A 16,906-nucleotide genomic window follows, 5' to 3' on the forward strand; every position below is an offset into this window, starting at 1 on the left:
TTTTAGGAAGTTCTTTTACCATCCCAGTCAACGCATGGTTTTGCTTATGACCACGTCCATGATGCTGACTACCGCCCAGTCCTACCCCGCAATCCTCTCACCTTCGAGTCTTGGACTCTCTTCTCCGATTTTTTTTTTTCCTTTTTCTTTTTAACTCCCCCCTCCACATGTGGTATAAATGTCGACTTCTTTGACTCTCACTTTTATCGTTCCCCTCCGCCTCCAGATTTCCTCCTCCGATCACCTCCGCCCTTCCTTCTTCAACTCCTGCGCCGACTGCCGACAATATCCATCGCGACGGTGACACGCACCCACTGCCTCATTCGTTTTTAAGCCCCTTTTGTGGACTCCACGGTTTCGATCTCGAGCTTGATCCGGGAAGAGAGTTCTAGGGTTCGGGGAGAGCTCTCCATCTCCTCCTGGCCCTGAGATCGATGAGAGTCCCGGACAGGAGCTGCTATGGATGATGCCCGGAAGCGCGAGAGGATCGATTCCGGCGGCTACGGCATTCTCATGGAATGGCAGATCTCCTTGGCTTCTCGAATCCTGATCGAGACATCAATAAGGTATCCACTTCATCGACCTTCGATCTTGGATTTCTCCATTTCTTTGTTTGGTTGTATCAGTGAACGTGCTTGGAATCTCAAGATGAGACTAACCTTTTGTCTGTATTGCTTGTTTGAGTTTGCTGGATCCTGGATGTCGGAGCTTTTGTCTCTGTTTTGGTTCAGATTCATGGGCTTCAAGCTAGTCCTTAAATTGTACCATAGTGTGGCATTTTTTGTTCTTCTTTGGATTTAAGGGCGCGATGTATGGAAGGATGAATTTGCCTAACTTTGGTAGAAAACTCTAATTTTCTAATCAGGTTATCTCAGAACGTGCATAAATGCCTGATAAAGTTACTTAGACTGCTAAGAGAAAGTGGGAACAGAACCATCTCAAGCGATCTTGATGCCTTAGGTGGCGAGGTCCTTAAAGTAAGGCTGGCGTTGGACTATATACAAACTTTAAAATATAAAAGGATTTGCAAAGACAAATTTGGTGTATGAAGATAAAAAATCATCTATTTATGGCTTGTGAAAATGGGATCTTTGTTGTACTAAATATGGATGACAACTTTTATTTCACAATGAAGGGGCTTAAAAATGATGTTGATATGTGTTTTGGGCCTTAGGGATGACTATAAGAATGTACAAATCATACTTTTACAGGGAGCAGCTGCTAATTGAAAATATATTCCACTCAATTACTTGCATAAAGTTGACATATACACATTATGTTTATTGTCCAACATAATTCATATCAAGGGCATTTTATCTTACTTATGGATAGTGAATTTGTTGAATTAGGGGAAGGAACAAGATCAAACATGGATATTGGTCTCGATCAAATTCTGTTCTGAGAGCTTGTTGAATTTATAAGTTACTGAGAATTGAGATACATTGTATATACTTAGTTGATGGGTCATCACATCAAAATCTATTACAGCAAAAGGTGATAACCCTCAATAGCCCTCACCCCAAGGGCCCCTCCAAGACGGCCCCATGTGATTTTTAAGGGAGGTAAATCATAGGACTTCGCCCAAGACAGTGACCCTGGGGTTAGGTGACCCGCGATGCATTTGGCATATGTTGGGAATCAACCCCATGACCTATTGTAGCAAAACCACATGCAAGTACCAATTGTGCCAGCCCGTGGGAGGTCAATGGGGTTTGGGAATTCAAAGATTTTTTTTTTTATATATATATTTTTAATTTTTCAACAAGAATGAAGGAAAGTTGCATTGTCATTAACAGATTGACAATCTCTATGCATTTGGGTCTTCACTAATTCAAAATTGATATTTATTTTTGTATGCTTAACTTTACAAAGGCAACATGTTATTTGAAATCTTTAGTCATGATTACTATAGGCCCATAGTGTCATAATTTAGAATATATTGGCTAACAATTATAAGCTAGTGGGCGATGAAATGGTAGATATCTCATGTAGAATTTTCTCTCTCTGCATTATTCCTTAAACTTAGAAAGGGTTCCCCATTATTCACTTAATTTATTAGTGTAAAGAATCATATCAACTAATTGTCATGGACCAGATGCATCTTTCTGCGTGAATTCATTGAATTTTTAGGAAGAGAAGAGGTATAAAATTCCTATGACATGGGATAAATATTTGCAAATATTATAATCATTAAACCGAACTTTGTATGCTTTATTAAAGGAAATCTCAACATGACTGGTCATGCCATCTCTGTGGAATGACGATGTCTACACTGGCACAAAAGACGAAAAAAAGGAATATTTTCCTTTATCTAAGATTCCTGCTAAAGTCAATCTCCACGAAGACCATAATATGCTTGCTTCCTATTTGATTCTATTTTTTTTCTTGGTGTTTTCTTGTTATCTTGCTTTGAAGATTTTGTTGCCGTAGAAATTTGTAATTTCTTCAATAGTCTCGAATTTGTATCCTATTTTTCTTGTTCTAAAAAGCATTTCATATGTGGCTGCATATACATATGGCTTATGGCAATAAAAAATCAAAATAAAATACTTATCTCTGTAGAAACCATGATAAATAATGTGATTGCTACAATGGTGCCACTCACGGAGGCTAAAGAATTCTAAAAGTGAGCACAAATTTATAAAATAGGTGATAAGATATATGTGTGTGCATATGATATTTTAAGTTAAGAGTTCAAAGAAATAACAATTAAAATTCTTTTTTGAAGTAATCCTATTCCACTTCTACATTCAGTTAATCCATTATACGCATTGTCATTCTTTAGGATGATACCAATATTTATATTTAATTATAGCAATCAATTGTCATCATTTATTTATTATAGATAGATCTATTTTTAATTATCAACATTTATTCTCACAAGTCAATCCATTTATTATCAATTATCACAAGTAAAATTTAATCTTTTATCATAAATTAATCTACTTTGAATTATCATCTTTTAGCCATGAATTAATAAATCGACTAAATATAAAATGCAAGGCTCCAAATTTTTCACTTTTTAGTATTTATTTTCTCCATTTACAATAGTTTTTTCATTTTATGTCTTTTACACAGTAGTATTTCACCTTGGGTTCATACTTGATTCAAAAATTAGTTTGTGGGATTAACTTAAATCATCCTTTAATAAATGTTATTGTGTGAATTTAATAACATATTAGCAGATTGCGTAGATAGGAATTTATAACGTCAAAGAGGTATACAAGTATCACCACATAAATCATAGTTTAAAGATATGTATCAAATGAATAGAAATCAAAGTATCATTTATTTTCTTCTGAAAATAACTTCTCCCCATGTGAATCTCTATATGATCACCCACATGTACACAACAAAGAAATTTAATTAATCCCCTATTTAGAAACTATTTTACTAATTTAGTATCGATTTAAATTTTTTTTTCAGTAGCAACATAAATAGTCTAGTCTTTTTACATATTTAATTCATGCAGAAAGAACATAAACTGAATTTAAATGTAAATTTACCCACCTCGAATATACACCATATAAAGTTTCAAAATTCTACAAACAAGGTCAGTGTGTTTCCTGTTCCCTGAGTATCTACAGATACAAGTATCTAAACAACTTAGAAAAGCTTATGATAACTAAATACGATAATGACATAACATCTAGGAGTTATTAAATAGCTCAACGTGATCAAATTTTGATAGAATTACCACAATACAACCCAAATATTAAATCCAAACTCCAACTACAATGATGAGGTTGGAGGGAACCATGCACATCATGGTGCCAAGGAGGGGAAATTAATTGCCCATCAAAGTCCTTGTGTGGAGAGGGTGATGTAGGGAAAGGAAATTTCAAAAAGAGAGAGGAGAGGTCAAGAGATAAGGGCGACAGTGATATCGACACATTCATGTTACAAATATGGCACATGGTTACCTGCTCAGCTATGCCCTGAGGGTGATATCAACGCATTCATGCATTGGGTGTAGGAGGCCAACATAGTGACACCAGAATGTGTGTGGCCTTGGGCATAAGGAACGAGAAAGGAAGAGGGAGAAAGGGAATGAGAGGAGGCCATAGTGGCTTGCCCTAGCCCTAAGTGACATCTCACCTTGGCTTTGAGTGATAGCGACATAGAGACAAAACAAGAGGAAGAGGAGAAGAGACTACGAGAGAGTTATAGAGAGGGAGAGAGCTATTGAAGGAGAGGAATAGTCTATAACAGTTGAGGGTGGAGTTGGGGGACACACAAAGAAGACATGAAATTGGTGGCATTGTAAGAGAAGAGAAGGGTTAAGAAAAGGTGAGGATATGTATATATATATATATATATATATATATATATATATAAACTACCAATTTCCTAGAATTTCCACTAATCTAACCTAATAAGGCTAAATCAGATTATCCCAAATGTAAATGAATTCAGGTCAAGCTTGGTTTGCACCCTCATAACCTGAATGACCATGTCTATTTGATGGATTCTGCCTAACCTTAACCCAACCTAAGATGTAGGTCCGGTTCAACTTAATTAGTCGTTTAAAATTTTAAAAAATAATTTATAATGTAAAATTCGATAAGAAAAGATGTTTGACAATTTACATTGTAATTAAATTTAATTTTAGAAAATAGAATAATGAGAAGGAAATATAGCTACTGACTTAAAGGAAATTTAGGTCTAAAGATTATTCATTTTTTTATATATATTTTCTTTTGCAAATGACTATTTTGTTTTTGGATATTATTTATATATTAATCACTGTTAAAGACAATTCACTAAAATCTTGCAAAAATTACTCATTCCAACCAAATGTTAAATAGCGCATGCATGAATTGTGATACAATTAGGCATAGGAAAAGAAATAACTTGTAGAAAGAATGGACTCGCAGCAATAAAACTTATAATTAAATTACAATGATAAATCTAAAGTAATTACAACGAGAAAGCAAAGGAAATTGCAACAAGAAAAAACTAAAGTAATTGCAACAAGAAAACTAATGTAAATGCTATGAGAAAACAAAAGAAAACAATGCTATTAAAGGCTTTTCAAGTTGTTCGAAGGTCCCTCCTACTCTATGGCTCATATTGCTTTGATATGACATTTTCTCACTAGGAAAAAACTTACTATAAATATTGGTCGAACAAGAGTACTTTTTTACGAATGTTTGAGTACAATGATCTCATAGTTCTTAGATTTAACCCAAGAGGATATTGATCTCTAGATCAAATATGAATGCTCTAGCTTTACAATGATGTAGAATTGGTGTAAAAAGATTCGGTGTTACCCTAAAGAATGGGTTACGCACGAGCGAAGAGAGAGTTACAAAAGAAAAAAATATTGACGTATGCATAGAGGATTATAGAACCTTTAAAGATATAATTGCTTAAACAAAACACAATGTATGTAATATTTGATCTTTAGCAGTGATCCTCTAGAGACTATTTATAGATGATTTACAATTAAATTTGAGCTTATCCACAAACTTTAGTGGATAAAAAAAATTTGCTTGTTTAGTTAAAGATTTAATAAATGGATAACTATTATACAACGATCATTTGGTTCTTATTTATATATTTTGGTCAACCAAAGAAAAATCTTTAGTTGACCAACGATTAATAATAATCACTTGGAAATTGTTAACTATTATAGTTTGATCAACCAAAGGAAAATGCTTGGTAGAGTAATGGTAAATAATGATCATTCGAAATGGATGACATAGTTTGGTTGACCAAAGAGAAATATTTGATCGACCAATGACAATTGTTGGCTATTATAGTTTAGAACACCAAATAGAAATGTTGTCAACAAACAACGGTAATTGTTGGAGATGGATAGCAATCATAGTTTGGTCAACCAAAGGGAAATGCTTAGTTGATCAATGATGAATAGTAATAATTGAAAAATTAATGTTTTGGCTTTCAAGACATGAGCTTTCTTGGTAACTCACTTCTACTTAAGTACATATCTTATATCATATTGTATTCTACCTAAATTACATAAATAAATATTTTGAACTTCCCTTCAAGGTTGAAACACTTTTCCACCTAATCTAATTAATCCATCGGCATGACCAGGCAAACCTACACACTCTAACTTGTGTAGAGTTTGATATGTTTGCCAACCACCAAGAATATCAATAAGCTTTCCCCTTTGATGATTGACAATAAGTTTAAATTAGCAAAAGAAAACAAATAAGTTACTTCAATCATCGTTCTACTCAAATGGTCCAAGACTCCCCTCAACTAGTTAGCTTCCCATAATTAAGGCATAAGAAGCGCTCTCATCTGATGCTTGCAATTCATATTGGAATTGGTTAGGTGCATAAGTTAGCTTCCCTAAACCCAATAATCATTAGTTGAAGTCGACATCCTTGTTATAGTTTTATAATTTGCTTGTTGCTCTATAATTTTAATTTAATTAACTACGACTTTTATTTGAAGGTACATAAACTTATGTGGAAGGGGATTCTAGAATTAAAACTCGAGTTGATCATGACACACGTTAAAGCATTTTGAGTCTCAACATGACACATATTAAACTGTACCATTCTAGTAAAAAATTGACAATCCAGCATGGAACATGGAATGATATTTTTAAACCTTGATTTTATCTGTTTCTTTCTCCTTTATCACAAAGAAATCCATCTTGATTGTTGTTGCTATTTCCAATAAATGGGAAAAATACTTTATTATTTTTTCCTTTTGTTTCTAGGAACTGAAGATTATCTTCTTTTTTTATGGTGAACACTACAACATTAAATGAAAACTTTGCCGGAATCTTAATCAGGCTCTTGTTGTCTGAAATGATATTTGTTTAAGGCGAGAGTATTGACATCTAAATTAAAAGAACAAGATCTATAAGAAAGACAACAAACAAAGTTATTTATAATATGTTTTCTATGTTAAAAATCATATTACTATTTAAGTTAGTTGACTAGTCAAACATATTAGTATTAGAATCAACTTTCCTCTTAGTATAGTTTGGTGGGGAGACAGGAAGGCTCTTAGAGGAATTTCTAAGGAAATGCTCGAGTTAGTTGATAAGTAAAACATATTAGTATTATAATCAACTTTCCTCTTCGTGTAGGTTGGTGGAGAGACACGAAGGCTCTTAGAGGAATTTCTAAGGAAATGCTCGAGTTTATGAACATGAAGCACATAATTTCTATTAAAGTAGGAGAAATAACAGTGTATTAAATTGTTACCGTGAATGACACCTATTGCATGCATATACAGGACTGAACATAAACTCTAAACCTAAAATAGCAAACATCACATAACATTAATCTAATAACTCTTAACACTCTAATACTGTCTCCTAATCTAGAGCATAGATACATTGCTATTAAACAAGAAAAGAAAAGAAGACTAACTAGGGCACGACAATAATGAAATTCAGAACATACAGTGGTAAAGTTGAAGGAGCACATTTGTTTTGTTTCCTTCATCTCAGATCACCACGTCGATAAATAAAGGATGAAGCGAAGCTTAGAAACATGTATTTTGAGCAACCTTCTCCTTGCAGTGAGGCACATGTGGGCAATAGATGAATGAAGAAGGAAAACATCCAACAGTTCCTATGGGAGAGGATAAGGTGAAACTAGTGTTTAAAATACCATTCCGAGTTGGTCAAAAAGGACGAAACATCTGTTCCGCCTACTGACCGATACCAACACGATGACACTAGTCCCCGCGATAGCTAGGAGGCGTCGCGCGACCCCGCAACAATAGCAGAGATGTCGCGTGGCCCCGCGGCCGTTACACAGGGGTCGTGTGACCATGCGATCACCATGGAAGGGTCACGCGACCCGCCGGAGGAGTCATGTGACCCAGCGGCAATGTCGAAGTCGCGTGAGCTCGCGAGTGTTGTCGGATTTCGAATTCTTTAATTAAAATTTAAGTTAATTATTTTAATGCACTCATGATGGGGATAATCTAAAGAGACCTTATTAAAGCCTAATAAAATTATCTAATTAATTTTATATTTTATTTATTTTAATTTAAAAATTATAATCAACTTTTTATTTATTTAATTAGCTATTTTCATATCTTTTCCCGTTTTAAAAGATTATTTTTTATATTATTTTTTTTAAGTATTTTATTTTTTAATTAATATATTTTATATTTAAAAAATACCGAAACTATATTGACACGCCACGATATGGTATCAAAACCGCATCATTCCGGTCTAGGACCGAAATCTCGGCACGGGTCGAAATTTTAAACCTTGGTGAAATCCTAAGAGACTAGCCTCTCGAGTGGGCTTCTTCTTGCAAAAGTGTATACAACACTATTTGACACCCAAATGAAAGGGGAGAGGAAAGCACTCAATGAGAGTTATTGGTAAATAGACAACACAACCCGAAGAAGAAGGAAATAGATTTGGTTGTGAATAGGCTATCATGGGGGATTTGCTCATGTTTGATACGATCCTAAATAGACATTCAAATAACCCTTTCAAGATATTATCTTTATTTCTTCTCTTTTTTGAGATAAGTTTATATTTAATTTTCCTTTTAGATATGTTATTAGATTTTTTTCTATTAGTATAGTTTGTTAGAATTTTTCTCTTGAAAAGGTACCCTTATGTGCCTATTTAAAGAGATGTTATGCAATCTTTAGGGATAAGTAATACATTTGGTTAATCAATTTCACTTGATTATTGGAGGCCTATCCCCTCAAAGTGATTACCCTATCTTCTCGTTCTCATTTTTTTCTTCAATTTCCCACGAGATAAGACACGGGTTCCTATCAACTTGGTATCAGAGTAATAATTTCATATTATGACAAATTGGAGATTCTATGAAGATGAATTCCCTTGTTGGTGAAGTAGATATCCTATCGGATTTATTTCTAAAGCAGAAAGATATTTTCTCTTGCACAAGGCATCAACTGATTCGAAGGTGGAAATAACTTCTTTGCATCTGGATGAGAGGCTCTTCGATGATATCAATTATTTATGTAATGTCATGGATCTATAACGTGGGAGGAGTTTGTAGATGGTCTTCTCACTCGTTTCACACCTTAAGAGTATGATAATGCAGATGAGGAATTATCCAAAATTCAACCATCACAACGGTAGCAGAATATCATAGTCTCTTTCTTCAACTCTTTAACCAAACTTGTGATTGGTCAGAACGAAAATTGTTGAATACTTTGATTGAAGGACTTTGTCTTAACATCCAAAAAGAGGCGAAGACGTACTATCCTTGCACTATAAAAGTTGCATTGTCCTTTGCGTGGTTTTAAGAAGAAAAAATCAATGAGGAAGCGCGAAGAAATAATAAGCAAGGTTTAAAATCTCGACCCGTGCCGAGGTTTCGGTCCCGGACCGGAACGATACGGTTTCGGTATCGTATCGTGCTGTGCCGATACTGTTTCGGTATTTTTTATATATATATAGTAATTATTAGATAAATATGTTTATTGTGTATAATTTAAAAATAAGTTGTATATTAATTTTATATAAATTCTCAATTATTGAACAACTTAATATGATTAGAAAAAATAATTAAATATAGTTTTCTTTAAAAAAAGTTGATCTATGAATAACTTGAATTAAAATTGATACATAATAATATGTTACCTTATTAATACCAAAAGGAGTGACGTGAATCAGATGGAAGCATTGGTTCTTGCGATATTCTGCTTAAGTCAACTCCATAGTTCTCCAATAACTAGATTAAATAAGCATCCCATGACATGCAATATTGATATTGATTTCTCCACATGTTCATCAGCGTGTCTCGATTCATCATTGGATGTTGGATTTGAACTGGCACCACTGAAATCGGAGTGGGTACAGGTACAGGCACAGGATAAGGATAAGGATAAGCATACGTCCCCGAGCTCTGGTATGACGGATCACCATATGATGCATCAGAGTTATAATAAGAAGGTTGCGAGTATGATGAACTTCGACTAGAATCAATCTCAGCTAAACTCTCCCGCATATCTTGATAATTATGAACTTTCTTTTGTTTGTCACCCTTATATCGACGTTGATATTGAATAGCACTACCTCTAGCTCCATGATCATAATCTTGAGTTGCATGTGTGTAATCTATCTCACATGTCCATGGCTTTAGTGCTAGAGTAGGGGGGACATAATTTTTACCACTAGATGCATCACCACTGTCATCACTTCCATGAGTACTTGCACTGCTATCAACATCACTATCTTCATTTCGAACTTCTCGTTGGACTACAGTGTCAGAAGGTGATGATGTTTCATCACTGTCATCATGTTCTTGCTCATCAATTGCATCGAGTGGATTTTCTCTAATTCTAAATTGACCCCTTCCCGTAGGAGGTTTGCCTTTTTCTTTCTTTTTAGTAAAAATTACAGGAGCTTTGCCTTTGCCTTTATCTATGGACTTTGGTTGGGTTTGTGATGTTTGAGAATGCCTAGACCGAGATCCAGAAAATCGAAATTCTTGATCAAAAGCTTTATCATCTTCTTCCTCGCAGATATCTCCTCTAGCTTGTATTTTTTCAATCTATTGAGTAAGAAATTGAGATGGTCGTGGTGGGTCTCCTGCTTCATCAAGTAATGGATTCTTAGCCTCAACAACGCTCCACCAATCCATCATTGGATCATTCTCAGTTTGGACAAATCCAATATTAAGTGGGTCTACATCACCAGACTCCTGTTCTTCATTCTCTTCTGTTATTGCTCTTAGTTGAAGACGCATATTATAATGAATGTAGACCATCTTCTCCAAGCGACGATAAGAAAGACGATTTCGTACTTTTGTATGAATGAGGGAGAAAGTTGACCAATTTCTTTCACAACCGCTTGAAGACGTTGTCTGTGAGAGAATTCGTACTGCAATCTTTTTCAAATTTAGAGCTGATCCTCCATATTTTAACCACCACTAAGCTGTAAGATAAATAAGAACAAAATTAAAATAATTATTTATATTTGTTGACAATAATTAGTAATAATTTTTACTATATTTACCTGCATCCATTTTATATCTACATGAAACTGCAATAGGATCGCTAAAAGAACCATATGCCTCTCGAAATAATCGAGTTTCATTAATAGTCTCAGCAATTGATTCTGTGTTTGTATGCAGTCTTGATATTACATGTGGGCCACTAATAAATCATCATTTGTGCCAAGATTATAACGATATTGATATGCCAGATTGAGATAATAGCCTATAATAATTAAACATATATAATTATTAATAACAATATTAAAAATTCTTTATCATTAAAAAATACGTACCGGCCAAATGAATAGGTTTTCTCCCATTTGATCATCCCATCTTGTAGTGATTATATCAATGTAATGTTGATACTTGGTCGGTGATTGTAGACGCCTCTTAATTTCCTCTTTTGCTTCATGAATTAGGCGGTAAACGTTGCCCATTTGTGGCTTCTTGTCCATATCAACTTTACGTAGAACAACGTACAATGGTTCTACTGCTATAAGAATATCTGCGATATAGTCCCAGAATCTGACAGACATAATAATTTTTTGCACCTCTCTTTACCTTCAGTCGTGTTAGAATATCGAGAGGCTTCCCAATCCTCAGAAGAGAACATGACCTTTAATCCGACTTTTTTCTGATTCAACGATTTTAACAGTAGAAAGTGAGTGGCAAATCTAGTCGCTCCTGGTCGCAGAATCTCCCTATCAATAAATTTCCTCATTAATCCATGAACCCAATGATGATTATAGATGAATTTTGTTAAAGATTGACTTTTTTTCACTACCTTCTTCACTATATCGAGCTTACCGATATCTGCCATCATTAAATCGATACAGTGTGTTGCGCATGGTGTCCAAAATAATGTTTGATACCTTTGCTCCAATATCTCTCCAGCCTTTTTAAAGTTGGCACCATTATCTGTAATCACCTGTACTATATGTTCTACACTTATCTTGTGAACTACACTATCCATCAAACGAAATATGTAGGGTGCATCATGATAGTCTGTAGTTGCATCAATAGATTTATGAAATATCACCTTTCTATTGCAGTATAGTAGAAAGTTGATGATGCTCATCCGTGTAGGTCCTGTCCAACCATCACACATCAACGTAACCCCATATAAGCTCCATTGTTTCTTGCATGATAGGATCTAAGTCTTGATCTCCTCCACTTGTTCATCTAAATATGGACCGACAATTTCATATGCAGTCGGAGGTTGAATACCAGGACCAGATTTTTGGATGTTGGACACCATGCTATGGTAGTATGTGTTGTTTGCTGTATTAGGGGAAATATGATTAAAATGGAAAAATTTAGCAATACTTCTACCGATTGATTTCTTCTTCTCTTTTGAATATGCATCATCAATCCTAGTATGTTTGCTAGCTTAGTCTGGAAATGCTAGTGGATCAATATCAGCAATATCAATTGCACGTCTTCGTCCCATAGAAGAAAAAAAACGACCAATACCACCTTGTGTTGAAGTAATACGAACACTTGCACTCCTTCCTAATGTTGATGCAGAAGTTGAGCCACTTCCACTAGCACCAGAGTCACTTTTATGTTGCATATTTTGCTCATAGTCATATTGAGTTCGAGAGGCATTGAGAGCTACTAAAAAGTCTTCGTCATTTGGAACTTCACCACGACCTTCCATTTCATCATAGATTGGTTTTTTAGAGCTTCGACTATCAACAAGTTCACGTTCTCGTTGTTGTTTATACTTTAATGCTTTTTTGCCATCAAGTTCCTCTTTCATTGCACGACGAACTTCTTGAGAAACTTTTGGACAATTAGAAACATCCGGATATCCACCAGCAAGATGTTTTAGGCGTGTGACCCCGCCGCCGCGCCCAATCATATCGCAATGCAAACATTGCCAATGGAATCAATTTTCTAATTGACGTGCGTGTCTCCAAGCTGGATCATGAGATTGTTGTTTTGATGCCATTACCTATGCATTATACAAAAAGTAAGGATAATATACATTTCTAGGTAATGATCATCATTTTATAATGTAAAAAATGTATTTATCATTGTAAATTTACAAATTAAGTATATAAACTATAAACAACAACTTCTGAAATTTGAAACAATCTCCTAAAAATATTAATTCATCTTTCTCAATTTAGATTAATCAGAATTGCACAAGATTAATAGTGTTTTATTAGGAATCATAAACATGACAACATACCTTTATCAAGATTTTTAAAATAAAAGACTTGTAATATTTCTAAACATATTACAAAAGTACAAAAGTTAATATTCATGGATCCAAATTTTAAATTAATTCTAAGATAAAAAATATTATCTATAATAAATATATAAATTAGCATAAAGATGTTATTTTATATATAATAATTATACAAATTAATTAATTAATTAATTATTATTTTTAAAATATAAAATAATAAAAATATCAAAATATAAATTTAATTTATTAGTTTTTTTAGAATTTTTATTTTTTAGAATATTAGAATATAAATCTGAATTTTTATTAGTTTTTAAAAAAATTAAATTAAATTTTAAATAAAAAAATATTATAATATATATCTGAATTTTTATAATTTTTTTTAAATTTTAAATAGATTTCTTATATATTTTTTAAAATTTTTAAATACAATTTAAAACATTAAAAATTAATTTTTCAGAATATTAATTAAATTTTGATTTTTAAATATATTTTTTATATATTTTAATTTTTATTGAGAAAATTTAATTAGAATTTATAAAAGTCTGTTTGGAATATCACGCCTACCTTAGGAATTGTTATAAATCTAAATTATAATTTATTTTCCTAAACTCAAGCACACGCACGACGCACCCGATCTCGTCGCTGGGAGCGATCACGTCGCTCAACAGCGGCTGATCGCAGGGTCTGGCGTCGCCGAAGGCGTCCGGCGACGCCTTCGGCGCCGCCAGCGATGCATACGAGACGGGACGAATAGGGAATTGTACCTTTGCCGCTGCTCGCCTTCCTGGTGCTCGCCGCTGCCGTTGCTTGCCTCGCCTCGCCTCGCCTCGCCTCGCCTCGCCTCGCCTCGCCTCGCCTCGCCTCGCCTCGCCTCGCCGCTGCTGCTAATCGATCTCTCGCTAGTACGTTTTATAGGATTTTTTCGCGCGACAGAAGGAATCAAATCGATTCTTTCTGTCGCGCGATCGATTACAGAAGGAATCGATTCCTTTTGTAATCGATCGCGCGACAGAAGGAACCGATTCAATTCCTTCTGTCGTGAGTGTCGCTTGTGCTGGCGCGCATCAATGCGTGTATCACGCGCCGAAAGCACAGCCCACGCTCGCGCGTATCACGCGCCGAAATCGCTGCGTGTCGGGTGCCGGTTTCGGCCGGGCGACGCAACGGTAAAAACCGTCCGTGCCGCCCGGCACGAAACGATATTCTTTTCCCTGATAATAAGTGGACCCAAAGTCATCAATATACACAAAAGAGAATATTGAGGGATGAACCAATAGAAGATTCATAGGAAAAAGATGATATCAATGAAGAAGAAATACAAGAAAGTGCTAATGAAATACAAAATGTCACTATGACAAAATCAATTCATGCCGTAGAAGGGTTACAACCTCTATAAACAATAAAGGTAAAATAATTCATTGAACAACAACAAAATAGTTACAGAGACAATGTATATGTGGAGCTAAACTTTGTGACACCTATAATTGAAGTCATTGCATCTACACCAATCTCTACTTCCATCATTCAAGTGAACAAAGCAATAATGCCTTGCATCTCAAACAATATCTGATAAATCATGAACTATTTTTTCATCATAACTGGATGAGGACCCAACTCTAGGCTAAGTGAAGGAAAAGGAAGTATTGGCATGATCATAAACTTTCAACGAAGACCTAAAACAATACGCTTCATTATCAAAGGACTTTTTCAAATTTAAGAAAGAATCATCAAAGGTCATATATCTTCAGTGAAAGGAAATTTCAATTAGTGCACAATAAGAAGATATTTCAGCAATTTACCAAAGGGTGCACCTAGGTTTCTAAATTGACCAAAAGGTGCATGCTACTTTGGTATTTACAAAAGGACACATTTTTTCAAGTGTACTTCCCGTTCTACCCTCTGACAAATCTAACTTTTTTCTGTCATTTTTCTTTTCTCTACCATTTCTCTCTTCTCTGTCCTCCCTCCTCTCTCCTATGCATGTAGCTTCTTTTATTTTTCCTCTCATCTCTTTCCTCCTTTTTTTTACATGCATGCATAATGGAGGCCTGATATGTAAATCATATCAGGCCCACGATATTTAAAGTTTAGTTGATTTTTTGATAACATTTAGAAAAGTCAAAATAAATAATGAATAGCATATTTGAACTCCTTGTAACCTCAAAAATCCAAATAGGTGCAATCGGAGCTCTCTAGGTCTATTAGTGGATTTTTGTCGAAACCCATTGATGGACCTAGAGAGCTCCGATTGCACTTATTTCAGTTTCTATGGATTTCTGAGGTTGCAAGAAGTTCAAATATGCAATCCATTATTTATTTTGGCTTCTCGGAGGTGTTAAAATATAATAAGGAAGAACCGGTAAAAATCTCCACGTTGGACCTGATATATATCATATCAGGCCCAACGTGGAGATTTTTTAAGATTCTTTTTATTATATTTTAACACCTCTGAGAAGTAAAAAAAAACAATAGATAGCATATTTGAACTTCTTGGAATCCCCGAAATTTACAGAAACTGAAATTGGTGCAATTTGAGATTTCTAGATCCATTAGTGGGTTTTGACTGAAACTCACTAATGAACCTAAAGAGTTCCAATTGCACCTATTTCAGTTTCTGTGGATTTTTGGGGTTGCAGTGAGTCAAATATGCTATTCATTATTTTTTTGACTTCTCAGAGGTGTTAAAATGTAATAAAAAAGAATCTTAAAAAAATCTCCGTGTTAAAATGTAATAAAAAAAAATCTTAAAAAATCTCCTCGTTGGGCCTGATAGGCCCAACGTGGAAATTTTTTTTAACCGACCTCTCAAATCGTAAAGAGGTTGACTGTATTAGTGAGTTACAAGTTTAATTTTTTATAGCCGACCTCTCAAATCTAACATAGCAATGAAAATGAATCATCTATTCCATTCTATGAATCAAACTAAAGAAAACACATTATTTGTTCTTGTTACATTTGAGAGTAACTAAGCCTATGAATCATCTGTACCATTAGCTACCACCTATGCATCAGTGAAGTCCTTAAAGCAATTATGAGGCAACAGTCACAAAATCCGATAAATATGAACAGATTGTAAGACATACACTGGTGGGTACAACTTGAGGCAACCATGATGAAATGATCCATTCCATGTCACTCGAGTTTGACCAATCACAACCAATAAAAAAAAGGGTAGTCCGGTGCACGAAGCTCCCGCTATGCGGGGTCCCGAGGAAGGATCCATTGCACGCAACCTTACCTGTTTTTTGCAAGAGGCTGTTTCAGGATTCGAACCCATGACCTTTTGGTCACAAAGCAACAATTTTACCGTTGCGCCAAGGCTCCCCTTCAATCACAACCAATAATAATTTATAGAAATACGAAATTTTCATACTATATACGTAGCCTGATCTTAATAAACAATTATTCCTTCATAAGTTGGAAATGTGCGATCAAGATGAAACCCCCCAACAATGTCCTTGGCAAGAGGAAAACCATTTTTGCTGAGGAAGTGAACAACCCTTTGGGAATCGTTGCCTCTCCTAAAACTAAATACAAGCCAGCACATTTGGCGGAATCTTGCCCCGCTTCCTTCAGAATTGAATCAATTGCAGAAAGCTTATCTTTCAGAGTGGAAAGGGGTATGTTAATTGACTTGGGAATAGCTGTAATTTTGAAGTGATGTGCTGGCCTTACATCCACCTATACATGTGGCTCACCATTGTTAACAATTTCATTATACTCTTTACTGCTGATCCGTGAAGTCTAATGAATCAGGCTCACTGTGTTGCTTGACTGT

The 16,906-nt window shown here is 34.8% G+C and overlaps 1 protein-coding gene across 1 annotated transcript in view; it reads left to right on the forward strand.

The window, feature by feature from the left end:
- Window positions 1–171: 171 nt before the first annotated feature.
- LOC122042846 (PH, RCC1 and FYVE domains-containing protein 1-like) overlaps window positions 172–16,906 on the forward strand; it is a 41,977-nt gene continuing 25,242 nt past the window's right edge. Inside the window, exon 1 of the mRNA XM_042603177.1 lies at window positions 172–566. Within this exon, the coding sequence (XP_042459111.1) occupies window positions 519–566 (48 nt within the window). The 5' untranslated portion in view covers window positions 172–518. The remainder of the gene's footprint in view (window positions 567–16,906) is intronic.

The sequence above is a fragment of the Zingiber officinale genome, chromosome 2A (genome assembly GCF_018446385.1).
Source record: "Zingiber officinale cultivar Zhangliang chromosome 2A, Zo_v1.1, whole genome shotgun sequence".
In the NCBI taxonomy this organism is placed as follows: Eukaryota; Viridiplantae; Streptophyta; class Magnoliopsida; order Zingiberales; family Zingiberaceae; genus Zingiber; species Zingiber officinale.